The sequence below is a fragment of the Polistes fuscatus genome, unplaced genomic scaffold (assembly GCF_010416935.1).
Source record: "Polistes fuscatus isolate 324 unplaced genomic scaffold, CU_Pfus_HIC Scaffold7, whole genome shotgun sequence".
Taxonomy (NCBI): domain Eukaryota; kingdom Metazoa; phylum Arthropoda; class Insecta; order Hymenoptera; family Vespidae; genus Polistes; species Polistes fuscatus.
Genome location: NW_025113151.1, coordinates 9,414,595 through 9,427,177, shown reverse-complemented (window position 1 = coordinate 9,427,177; position 12,583 = coordinate 9,414,595). Strand labels below are relative to the sequence as shown.

Below are 12,583 nucleotides of genomic sequence, written 5' to 3'. Positions count from 1 at the left end.
ACATAACGTAGTTTAAAAGTTTTTTTTCAGTAGCTTAATATTTTTACTTTTCCTGTTTCTTAATTAATTATATTTTTTAATGTAAAATCACGCGTTTTAATTTAATTTTATTTTACAAACGGTAAATAGAGATTTGATAAAAATAAATAAGGAATTCAAATAAAAAGTGCATCTGTAAATTGGACTACTTATATGTTAGGCTATTCTATCACTTGATTGTATGATTAATATAGTTTTCTTCTTGTTACAGGTGATCATCGTTGGATTTAACAACAAATCTTTGAGATTTATTTCTATTTGAACGCCTTAAATGACTACTTTTTAAAATAAATGCATTTCTGAAGGCACACACATATTTATACACTAAAAATTAATAAATAGAATTATTTAAAATTCTATTTAAATATAACTATATACTATCATATACTATCAAAGAATACCGTATTCTTTGTACCGTCATCGCGCTAAGTACATACTCTCGCCCACTGGTAGTCAGGGTACTATCTAAGATGATCTTGGTTACGCGAAAAGTGGACTTGTGAACTTCTTTGTACTTCTTTATTCTTTGTGGGTTCATATACATGATAATTATGCTTATCTACCATTTTAAATGAAAAATTAACTTATGGTTCCAAAGATAAATTTCATAAAAATTGTACAATTAAAACTTTGATATCATATTTATTACATATTAAACATTTAATTTATATAAAACAAAATTAATTATAAATAAAATACTCTTAACTTAAATCATTTGATACTGTATCGTATATTATTAAGTATTATGATACAAAAAACGTACAACGTTACTGCGCCATCTAAAATTTTACTAATATTAAATTAAGAAATTCATAACATTTTTTTATATATTTTTTTAAATCTGGCAACCAAACTAGTATTTGTGGACATAAATTGTTATGATTAAATCAATTTGCACAGTGCTATGTCTTATCCGTTGAGTTTGATAGATAATGTTTTTACATTTTTATAATATTAAAGTTATAGATGAATGAAATAGTTCGCTTAAAAACTTTTGTAATGTTTCTGAACTTGAATTTAATGATTTCAATTTTCATTGTTATGTAAAATAATGATATTAAAATTAAAAGTACGTTAAATTTATTCGCAATTTGAATAGAAAAATTCCAATTAAAAAAGGTACGAATGTAGTTGTGTTTAATATAATCACGTGTTCTGCTTTGGTATCAGTTTCGTTGTATCACGTGAAAGAGGTCAAAAAATAAATTTCATTTTAATCTTCTCTTATCAATGACAAAGAAATAGGTGTGTATGTTTATCAGTATATTTTCCTTACTTTCAGTATACCGCAATGGCTTTTTACTCTAAATAATATTATTGATAGTTATAAGTATTATGAATGATTTGTTTAATAAAATATAATATATTTCTATAATTTATCAAGTCTCAGTTAATTTGAAAACATTTTGGAGTTATTATCACATATATGCACCTACACTTTTGCATATCATTTATAGGTAATGCTAAACATTCAAAAGTCTCATAAAGAAATTATATTTATAACCTTGGTTATACTAAGTTATTTTGTAAATTCAATTATTTAAATTTTAATAAAGCAATGAATGCCGCTATTGCTTTATGTACATTTTGTGAAATACATGGACCTAAAGTAATCTTTACCACTCAAACTTATCGTAATTATGACAATCAAAGTACAGAGAAGTTAAAATTTTACGGACCAAAAGAAATACTAAAACAAGCACAGACTACGGTAGATGAAGGGCAACAAGAATGCGAAGGCTGTCAAAGTATTAACAATTTAAAATACTTGAGTAATGAGCACGATACTAAAACATCCTTTTTATCTGCTCAACAACCATTAACGCAAGACATTGAAATCTTATTAAAACATGCATGCATCAGGTAATTTATATTTTAAGTATTTTTATTATTATTTAAAAAGTATATGTATATTATATAAATATTATCCTCTATCTAAGGAGTCTCAGTTGTGAAGTACATCCAGGCAAAGAAGGTGTTTGCTATTTTGGAGATGAATACAGAGGGCATGTTTTAAGTCGTACTTTTACATTAAAAGATGCCCAGGTGAATTATACAACGAAAAAGCATGTTTGGTAGCTATTACAACAAATTATTCAAATCATCTTAATAATAGAGTTTCTTGTATTGTAATATTCTAAAAATCAAATTACATATATACATGCATACTTTAAAAATCATATTTTGTGTAAAGATTTTATAATCTTTATACTCTTATACCTTTATAATCTTTATCATCAATCTTAGATACTATAATTCTAAAATGTAAATAGAATGTGATATTGATATGAATATATTAATCTATTATATAAATATCCTTTAATTATATTCAGACTTAATTTTTTTTATAGGCAAGAGGCTTTCGCAGATGGTGCAGCTTCATTGTTTTCATGAGGGACAAACAATTTTTATTGAACATGTGGCCATTTTTAATTGATAATCTAAGAGAGGTCATTAGAGAATTGCAGGATTGTGCAGAAAGAAAATACAATATCGAAGAAGCTGAATGCCCACAGAGGACTATGCGCTTGACTACAGCAAATAGCGGCTCAGGCTCCTGTCATAATGCAACAAAACAAGTTAGAGCACTTAGCAGTATAACAAATGAGAAGCATGTTTATGTCAGGTATAAGCAATACTTTACATTGCACAAAGTACAGATATGTATTATTAGGTTTTTGCAGAATTCACATGTGGCTTGTATGGATCCTCAGTGCGGGCGCTAGACATTTTATAGAAATTCTACCAATGAGTTTATTAGATAAGGAACTTGATTACAATTTGGAACATCGTATAGGTCAATATGATGAATGGAAAAAAAATTTAAAAATATACATATATATTATAAAATTAAATAACATCATATTTTTTAGAAACTGAAGAAGGATTCACTTTGGTTAATACAAAATTACCTGTTAATTTGAACTTAAATACAGAAGAATCTCAAACATCAGAATTTTCTGAGATTTCAAATAATACTGCTATTCTTATTCTAAGAAATTTAAAAGAAATACTTGGCAAAGATCAATTTCGACAATTGTTATACTCCAGTTTAACTGGCATTCAAATTTTAGTGAGAGGTCCAAAAACTCAAAGAATTGAATCGTTACATGGGCTAAGTTCACTGATACCAAAAGCATGCAGAAGAGTACATACACAAGCAGTAGAATATTTGGATCTAAATAAATATAACTTCATTGGTAAATAAAACTTTGTAATTTAATTGTAATTTAAAACATTGTGGATTTCTTAATAGATAGTAAAATCAAATAAATATAACATAAATGTTCAGGAGTGGATACATCAGTAGCAGTACCTTTACCATCTGCAAATGTATGTAGATTGGATATTATAAGTGATGAACATAAAGCTGAAAATACTCCATCGCATATCGTCAAATGGACTGGTTTACTTCCATTAAAACTTCCTACATTGTTGTTAAAACTTGAAAAATCGCTGGAAGATAAAAAACTTGGAAATTCTGTTCTTAAGGCACATTTTATTGCTTTACAAAAAGAATGGGCAAAGTAAGAAAATATATAAATTATTAAATATATATACAGTATATATATATCCCTCTATTTAGACAGTCTCCTTTTAAGTAGGTTCACTTTAACACGTTTGAGCTACCAAAACCTAGATACGGTATATAACTACGGTATATTATATGAAAATACAAATTCAGTGATTCTCTAGCGTAAGCGTATTTTTTTATCTCAGTAAAAGCTAAATACATATTTGAGAATGTGAAATTTATCCTTATTTTAAATGGCTTTTTATGGTTCTATTTGCATGGTTTCGATTTACGTGCACTTTTTGTGGAATCAGTTATCCATGTTAATAGAGGGATTACTGTAAATATATTATCATTCTATTGTATACTTAAGTTAAATCGTGAAAATCCTAAGTCTTACACAAAATAACTAAGCGTTTTAAAGATAAGCTTAGCTCTTTCATATAAAGAAATGTGAATTTGTTACAGTATAGCAAGGGTTGTTCATGCGATGCGAGGCAGAGGTCATAGAGCAGATCTTTCTGGTCTCATGCTTAGCTTAGGAGCTGGTCCTCATGATAAAAAACTATTAGATGCATGGTCTATGGGTTTGCCATCAAATCCTGCATAATTTATTTTTTAAAATTGTATGGATTGTAGTATACCATTGGGTACAAACACATTGTGTCGTTTCTTACACAAATCCTTTCCTAATTTTTCATATTTTCATGGCGAATTAGAATATTAAATATTATCTTCCTTTGATTTTATATGATTTTAAAATATTGTTCAAGTAAAAATTTCATTGTCTTTCAAAATAAGAATCTTAAGAGCCACACTTTTCGTACAAAAAAGATAGTGATGTTGAGAAAAAAATGAGAAAGCCGTCATAAAACCATGCTGTTTGTTTTAAATATTATCATTGAAAAATAACATATACTATTGTATCGATATTTTATTCATTATATAATATTTACGTAATAACAAAAATAAATTTTTTATATGAAATAAAATCACTTTTTATTAACAAGTTGAGATTTAAATTGTTTGATGAATTACTCAGCGTACAAAACATTACGCTCTTGTACTCGTTTTTTGGAACAAATTTCAAGTCATGCATACATATTCACATTTTTTTACACATGATTTTTGTCCCTTTCCATTTTTTGAAGTGAAATTTCTTAGACGATTGTAACGATAAAATTTTGTGTGATGAGATTGTGTGTGAATGAGATATATGGATTAATAGCTATTGCGAGATACGTTTGTTTATGAAAGAATGAGCGGGGATGTGACGTACCTTGAGAGTGTTTGACATACTGTAAATGATTGTTAATTAATTAAAATAAATGTTTATTAGTCTTAATTTTAACTCGTCGGAATTTAGAGAAGACGATCGTGATAACTATCAAAGACAATCGAATTTCGTTTTTATTTATATCACTGGGCAACTCCAAATTCAAGGTTTACAATATTCTTTACGTTATTAAAACTACTTGTTTCATTTATAAAATATGCTTCAAATGATTTACGTTTGAAAATTTTCATGTAAGACATTTAATATATCCAATGAAAATTACTTTAAAAATAAGCATTTAAATGAATCTCCGATTATTGCTTTTTAATTATTGAAAACTTACACATAACAATATTATTTTTAAATAATTATTAGTAAACAATCGAGAAAAGAAATCAATTGGACATTCTATAGAATGAGGGAGTTGGACAAATGAATGCTCCGCGAATAGCATGGTAGCAAGTTAGTAATTACTTCCTGTGGCTGTCGTTACATGGCAATCGACTTAGTGCCGGGGTCTTCATACGCGTAACATTGATTAGTAAGTGAAACGGATTATATAATTTAATATATTCTATAACCGTATACAGATATATTTATTTTATAATACTAGGTTATTATAGTTGGCATATTTTATATTTTGTGTTAATAACTATATACTTACATCAAACACGAAATATATTTAAATTTCGCGGTTATATAGTTCATTTTGAAAGATTTGATGGCGCTGAAAATCTTACATGTAGTTAATACAGTCCTTATGGCTCCATACTCTTTGCACGCATATGTGTTGCGAGAAATTGTTCTTATTCTTGTATGATTTATATGAACGTTAATACATCACTATAGGTAAATTTAACAATTGAAACTAAATATAAATATATATATTATGCTTATATATTAATATTACAAATATCTTTTATATTCATTTTTACAAGCAACTTTTTAATAATTTTTCATAACCAGCATGGAACCATGCTTTTGTACTACAAGTAGGATTTATATTAGTTTTGACTTTTGTACCACATATATTTAAAATTATATTTAAACTTAAGTTTTTCTTTTTTATAGAAATTATTGATGTAAGTATTAAGAATATATTATAAATATATGCAATGTTATCAATAAAAAGTAAAAGTAAGATAATTCCAATGACAGAAAGAATGTTAGCATTTAATTTTATATTTAAAATACTTTGTATATTATTATTGATTATAGATCTTCCAAAATGAGTCGATTTTTTGCTAATGGCTCAGATTCTGATTCGGGTAGTACTTCTGAAGAAGAGCAAGTTCAGCGAGTACCAACTACAGCATTTACTGTACGTATAGATTTTTCTTTAATATTTTGCTATGCAAGCCAACTGTACACGTGTCAAACAACTAACATAACTTTTAGGCTTTTTTTTTAAATCTTCTTGTTAAAAAAAAACTTAATTAATATTTAATTTTTTATATTTAAAATAAACTTCCTTAATAATTAAGTTTAATACCGCTAAGTGACAACAATTGTTATGACTGTTAAATAACAAATAATATGACAATATATGTAACTTCATCAGTTTTCTTTACTTTTTGTTTTGTGAAGTTAATCAATTTGGCAAATGAAGAACTCGTATAATAATTATTTTCTAATACACAGTTCAGTGATGAAGAAGAAGAAACTAAACGTGTTGTACGCTCTACCAAGGAGAAAAGATATGAAGAAATTGCTAATCTTATTAAACTTATAAGAAACAATAAAAAAATTAAAGATATGAGCAGTATGCTCTCCAGTAAGTACTTCTTATTCTTATTGACTCTGTAAATGTAAGGAGTCTAAATTATTAATCCCTTCTGTTATGATTTAATTCGTGCTTCACAAAGTCTCAAACCTTATTATAATGCAAGATGCTATAGATATTATATTTATTTTATGTAGAACATAAAATACAATTTATATCATCTATATAATCATACTTTTTCTTTAGGTTTTGAAGATTTAATGCGAGCTTATCAAAAAGCTTTGCCGGTAATAGCGAAAGAAGAAAGTGGCCAGACACCACGCTTTTATATTAGATGTTTGGTAGAAATGGAAGATTTTATCAATGAAGTATGGGAAGATCGTGAAGGACGTAAAAATATGTCTAAAAACAATTCTAAGTCTTTAACTTCTTTACGTCAAAAGCTTCGGAAATACAATAAGGATTTTGAAGAAGACCTTTGCAAATTTAGAGAAAATCCAGACCAAGATGATGATGAAGATGATGATAAAGGTTCTTATTTTGTAATTTTTTTATAAGTTTATTAAGTTAAGTGTTCTTATAAATTTATTCAAAATATAATTATTATTTAAAATTATAGGTGAAGAAGCTTTGGAATCAGAAGAAGAAGAAGATAGTGCTCTTTTGTTCAAAAAAGGTAGTTCAGAAGCCAGTGAACCTGACATATCCAAATTTAAGGTAATTAATAATTTATACAACAAAGATATAAAATAACTTATTTAAAAATTTAATTAAGATACGACTTGTGTTTATAATATTATAGAAGAGTATGCCTGATACTGAAGATGGTAGCGAGAGTGAAACCGATTGGGGCAGTGATTCCGAGAGTGAAAGTACTAGTAGTGACGATGAGGGTCAATATCAGAATTATCGAGAACGCTTTATTAAAAAGTGAGCAGTAACAATTATATGCTCTTTAAATCAATAATTACGATAAAATCTAACGTTTTATTTCATTTTTAGAGCTGCAGATAAAGAAGAAGATGAAGATAAAGTTAAGCGAAAAGAACAGAGGAAAGAACGTAAAGAAAAAGAACGAAAGAAGAAGAAAGATGAAGATGATGGTGAAGGAGAATGGGAGACAGTCAAGGGTGGTGTAGCTATTCCTTCAGAAAAACCCAAGATGTTTGCTAAAGATGCAGAAATTAATATTTCTGCCGTTTTAAAGAAACTTTCTGAAGTAATTGCAGCTCGTGGAAAAAAGCGTACTGATCGACGTGAACAAATAGAATTATTACATGAGTTACAGTCTATTGCTGATGCGCATAATCTTGGGCCAGCTGTAGCAGTAAAAATTAAATTTTCCATTGTTTCATCTATCTTTGATTATAATCCTAAAGTATCTGATGCAATGAAACCAGAGTATTGGTCTAAGTAAGTACATTATTTATAAAAACATTTTGGAAGCATTTTTTATTATTTTATTAATATATTATTAATCTCTAAATTATTCTACATGTAGAATATTAGAACGTATAACAGAAATGCTGGACATGTTGTTGGGTACATCAGATATGATGATTTCTGAAACTGTCTCAGAAGATGCAGAGGAGTATGAAAATCCTCCATATAAATTACATGGTTGTGTTTTGACATTGGTAGAAAGACTTGATGAAGAATTTACTAAATTATTGAAAGAATGCGATCCACATAGCAATGAATATGTAGAGAGGTAAGTAATTGGTGTTGAGCTTAGTACGATAATAAACACTAATTTTTAGCTACCAATCGGTTCTAATTGTATTATTATAGATTAAAGGATGAAAAACAAGTTGCATCTATCATAGACAAAGTTCAAGAATATCTTGAAAGACAAGGAACCGTGTCGGAACTTTGCCGAGTTTATCTACGTAAAATTGAACATCTCTACTATAAATTTGATCCCAATGTTCTTAAGCAAATGGAAGTATGTTTTGAGCATTGTTAAAAAATCTTATTAAGAAACTTATGTCGATTCGTCATATAAATTCGAAGTGTTTCATATCTCATTGCTAAACATAAATATTTAATGAATCAATTTCACTAGGGAGAACTTGGACCGGAAGTAGTTACATCTGTACAAATGATGGAGAAACTTTGCAGATATATATACTCTCACGATAACACTGATAGGCTGAGGACACGAGCTATTCTTTCCCATATTTATCATCATGCGCATCATGATAATTGGTTCCGCGCTAGAGACCTTATGTTGATGTCACATTTACAAGAAACAATTCAACATTCCGATCCTGCTACTCAAGTAATTATAAATAGTTTCATATGAAATTTATTAATTAAAAATTATTCTTGCGATTAACAATTATTATTCACAGATATTACATAATCGTACAATGGCACACTTGGGATTGTGTGCTTTCCGTCACGCAAATATTAAAGATGCACATAATTGTCTTGTTGATCTTATGGTGACTGGAAAAGTAAAAGAGCTTTTAGCACAAGGTTTGCTTCCACAACGACAACATGAACGAAGCAGAGAACAAGAAAAAATAGAAAAGCAAAGACAAATGCCATTTCACATGCATATTAACTTAGAACTTTTAGAATGTGTTTATCTCGTCTCAGCTATGCTTATTGAAATCCCATACATGGCTGGTATGTTTAGACATATTATAAATATAAATATACAAATTTAATTAATGACTCATTTTATATATTTAGCACATGAATTTGATGCAAGAAGAAGAATGATATCAAAAACTTTTTATCAACAATTAAGATCAAGTGAACGTCAATCATTGGTTGGACCCCCAGAATCCATGAGAGAGCATGTTGTTGCAGCAGCTAAAGCAATGCGTAATGGAAATTGGTCAGCCTGTAATAACTTTATTATTAATGAAAAAATGAATGCAAAGGTAATTTTATTGCTATATATTTGACTATTATAGATTATGAATTATCTCATTCCTTTTTTTCTAGGTTTGGGATTTATTTTATCAAGCTGATAAAGTGCGCTCAATGCTTACAAGATTAATAAAGGAAGAATCATTGAGAACTTATTTATTTACATATTCACATGTTTATGATTCTATTTCAATGCCTAAACTCGCAGAAATGTTCAAATTAAAACGATCAGTTGTCCATTCCATCATTAGTAAGATGATTATAAATGAAGAATTAATGGTACATTACAAATGTTAATCTTTCATGTTTTATTAAATAATATGAAATATATATAACATTATAATTCATACTTTTAGGCTTCTTTAGATGATCCAACAGAAACTGTTGTGATGCATCGAAGTGAACCTAGTCGTTTACAATCACTCGCATTGCAACTAAGTGATAAAGTAAACAATTTTGTAGATTCCAATGAACGTATATTTGAAATGAAACAAGGTAATGTATTTTTGCATGGAATGTATATTTTCTATATGTAAACATATATAATAGTGTATTTGTTATCAATGTAAAATTTAATGTTATAACGTGTAAATATTTATTACTTTAGGAAACTTCTTTTCGAGAGGAAATCAAGGAAACTTCCGTGATCGTCAAAATTATAATCGACAAGGACAAGATTGGGGAAGACAGAGACGCGATCGTGATCGTGATCGTAATCGAGAAGAAAATCGAAATTATTGAAATAATTATAAAATTATTTACTTGAATGTTTGATGTGTAATATTATTATTACATTATCAGCATTCAATTATACATTGGTATGATACGTGAAATACGTCGTATATACGTAAAATAAAATTTTTAAAATCATTCATTCTCTACTTTAAAAAAATTCTCTCTTTGCATAAAATTAATAAATAATATTCAAAAAATATATAATTGTTCATTACCATCTCATATTTCTTGTATCATTTCAATAAGTTTATTACCAGTTATTATACTATCACTTACGAGGACAAGTTTAATACCCATTGATTTTTCTATGAGTCTACACGCAGCTATTTCTGCATTAGAGATGCCTCCAATAATACAAATTACAACTATTTTTGGCGAAAGTTTACCACGCTGACCATTGATAGCAGAGTCTGGCAACTTCAATATGTTATCAAAATTTTTACTTTCTTTATCCTGATTCACGATAACATTTAAAATTTGTGCCTGAACAAGAGAAATTAATCACTATCATTTGTTAAGTCTAATAACGAATTAAAATATTTTAGAAACAGACATGATACTAACGATAAGTGGTATATAAGCATTATGAAAAACGTAGCTGGGACATGTAGAATCTATTGATTCAGTATATTTTGAATTATTTGGTAAAAGTTTCAAACGTTGTACATTATTAATCCATTCATTATTTTGATCTGTTAATATATTAATACCACTTTCTGTTTTAATTTTTAACAAACCTATGGTCTGCAATTTATGAAATAATGGAATATGTTTGTAACCATGTGCATGAAGATGTAACTTCTGAATTGATTGTAAATCTGAAGGAGCAATACCATCATTAAAAATGGATAACAAACATAAAAGACGTAAACATTTTAATGGATTTTCATCTGGAAAAGAAAATATAGTATAATCATAATCTTTTAATAGAAAATTAAAATTCTTGTAATTATTACCTATATTTCTCTCTATATAATTTAAACACTCCTTTTTTCCTTTACGTTCAAGTATCAATTTTTCAATGCTTTGAAACGTTTGAAACTCAGATCCCAATGTGTCTGCAATTGTTTGACAAGCTGATATATGAAAAATTAATTGTTGTTTCATATCACTCGATTTTCGTAATTTTGTTGCTATATATTGCCCCATTTCAGCAAGTTTCATTGTTTCTATTGCTTCTTGTTCAGCTACCATCAAACAGACAATAAATGTTATTATTGATATTAAAATAATAGAATTAATAAATGTTAAGTGAAAAAAGTACATTTAAGCAATTTAGTCTTTTCATGTAATATCGGGAAAACATTACTGCAAGGTATGTCACGAACTTCTCCGTATATTTGGTCTTTATCAGGATCTAACTTTGTTCGTGTTTTACCAGAGGATATCACGCCCATATTTATGTCAAAAATTTCATTTAATAAGCCTGGAGATGTTACTGGCGTCAACAGTGTAGTAACTTTATCATAACTTCTATCCATTAAAATAAAAGCGCCAATTTCATTTTCTATTTTACAAGATTTTACAGACTGTTGTAACGATTCAATAAATTTTAAAATTTGTTGACTATATAAACTTAATGGATGTTATGTAATTAATCCGCTAAGTCCTGTGTACAAATACTAAATAAAATTATATAGATACTGATTTTTTAACTATAAAATACAATATAAATAAAACATTTCCTCTAATGTATTAATATAACTAATGGATACTAATAATGCTAAGTCCTGGTACAAATATTTTTATTGAATGATTTTTAACTATAAAATACAATATAAAACTGACCTTCTTCTTCTATTAATGTATGTAATACAGTAGAGATAAATGGTATAACTAATAAATGATGATGGACCTGTACATGGGACGTAACATGAGATAATTCTGATTGAATTTGGTCCAGTGCCCTTTTACATGAGATTAAATTATTAGACACCAGAAATATACGCTGACTATCTGATGGTTTTAATCCTTGTTCCAACTTATATATTTTGTCAACTTTATATCGTCTGTACACACATATATATAAAGTAATATAAGAATAATTTATTATTAATAAACAAATATGATAAGATTAATGTGTATAACACTTACTTAAATGTGGTGACTCCTATAAAGCTATCGAGTATTTTCATAAGTTTATGTTCAATTATTAAATCTTTAGTACCAGGAATCATATTTAATATTTCGATAAGCTTCCGTTGACTAATTTGGTGCAACACATTTAGTCTATCATGTATTGTTACATCCATGATGAAGAATACTTGTTTTAAGATATTATAAACACTTATTTCAATATATTTCAGAACTATTTTTTTTTTTAATTATTTATTTAAGTCCTCATATAAATGTATGGAGCTAAATATTTATAGATTTTTATATTTTAATCTAAAAATTATACCAACAACACACA

The 12,583-nt window shown here is 27.6% G+C and overlaps 3 protein-coding genes across 3 annotated transcripts; 2 read left to right on the top strand and 1 right to left on the bottom strand.

Annotated features, from left to right (window-relative positions):
- The first annotated feature begins 816 nt into the window (after positions 1–816).
- LOC122523973 (folliculin) lies at positions 817–4,210 on the top strand. Its single transcript, XM_043645974.1, has 8 exons — positions 817–1,284; positions 1,497–1,902; positions 1,980–2,085; positions 2,391–2,665; positions 2,724–2,836; positions 2,913–3,239; positions 3,332–3,566; positions 4,022–4,210. The coding sequence occupies exons 2-8, from the start codon at positions 1,598–1,600 to the stop codon at positions 4,161–4,163; spliced, it is 1,503 nt and encodes a 500-aa protein (XP_043501909.1). The 5' UTR covers positions 817–1,284; positions 1,497–1,597; the 3' UTR covers positions 4,164–4,210.
- Positions 4,211–5,567: 1,357 nt separating this feature from the next.
- Positions 5,568–10,305, top strand: LOC122523971 (eukaryotic translation initiation factor 3 subunit C). Its single transcript, XM_043645972.1, has 15 exons — positions 5,568–5,678; positions 6,048–6,150; positions 6,471–6,603; positions 6,799–7,083; positions 7,172–7,269; positions 7,355–7,482; positions 7,555–7,965; positions 8,054–8,263; positions 8,344–8,497; positions 8,618–8,833; positions 8,907–9,186; positions 9,253–9,446; positions 9,511–9,714; positions 9,792–9,930; positions 10,043–10,305. Exons 2-15 carry the CDS (start codon positions 6,058–6,060, stop codon positions 10,174–10,176), a joined length of 2,679 nt encoding a protein of 892 aa, XP_043501907.1. The 5' UTR covers positions 5,568–5,678; positions 6,048–6,057; the 3' UTR covers positions 10,177–10,305.
- Positions 10,306–10,371: 66 nt separating this feature from the next.
- Positions 10,372–12,528, bottom strand: LOC122523972 (vacuolar protein sorting-associated protein 33B). Its single transcript, XM_043645973.1, is given in 7 exon segments — positions 10,372–10,653; positions 10,735–11,060; positions 11,127–11,357; positions 11,435–11,792; positions 11,827–11,900; positions 11,959–12,179; positions 12,265–12,528. Coding segments are annotated over 7 exon segments (1,632 nt in total). The 5' UTR covers positions 12,423–12,528; the 3' UTR covers positions 10,372–10,389.
- Positions 12,529–12,583: the final 55 nt, after the last annotated feature.

Excerpts from the sequence above, each read along its gene's own strand:
- LOC122523971 (XM_043645972.1), top strand. The coding sequence starts at position 6,058 with ATGAGTCGATTTTTTGCTAATGGCTCAGATTCTGATTCGGGTAGTACT. Across the intron at positions 7,966-8,053 it reads AAACCAGAGTATTGGTCTAA|AATATTAGAACGTATAACAG; the intron begins GTAAGTACATTA and ends TTCTACATGTAG. Across the intron at positions 8,498-8,617 it reads ATGTTCTTAAGCAAATGGAA|GGAGAACTTGGACCGGAAGT; the intron begins GTATGTTTTGAG and ends CAATTTCACTAG.
- LOC122523973 (XM_043645974.1), top strand. The coding sequence starts at position 1,598 with ATGAATGCCGCTATTGCTTTATGTACATTTTGTGAAATACATGGACCT. Across the intron at positions 2,666-2,723 it reads GAGAAGCATGTTTATGTCAG|AATTCACATGTGGCTTGTAT; the intron begins GTATAAGCAATA and ends AGGTTTTTGCAG. Across the intron at positions 3,567-4,021 it reads TTACAAAAAGAATGGGCAAA|TATAGCAAGGGTTGTTCATG; the intron begins GTAAGAAAATAT and ends AATTTGTTACAG.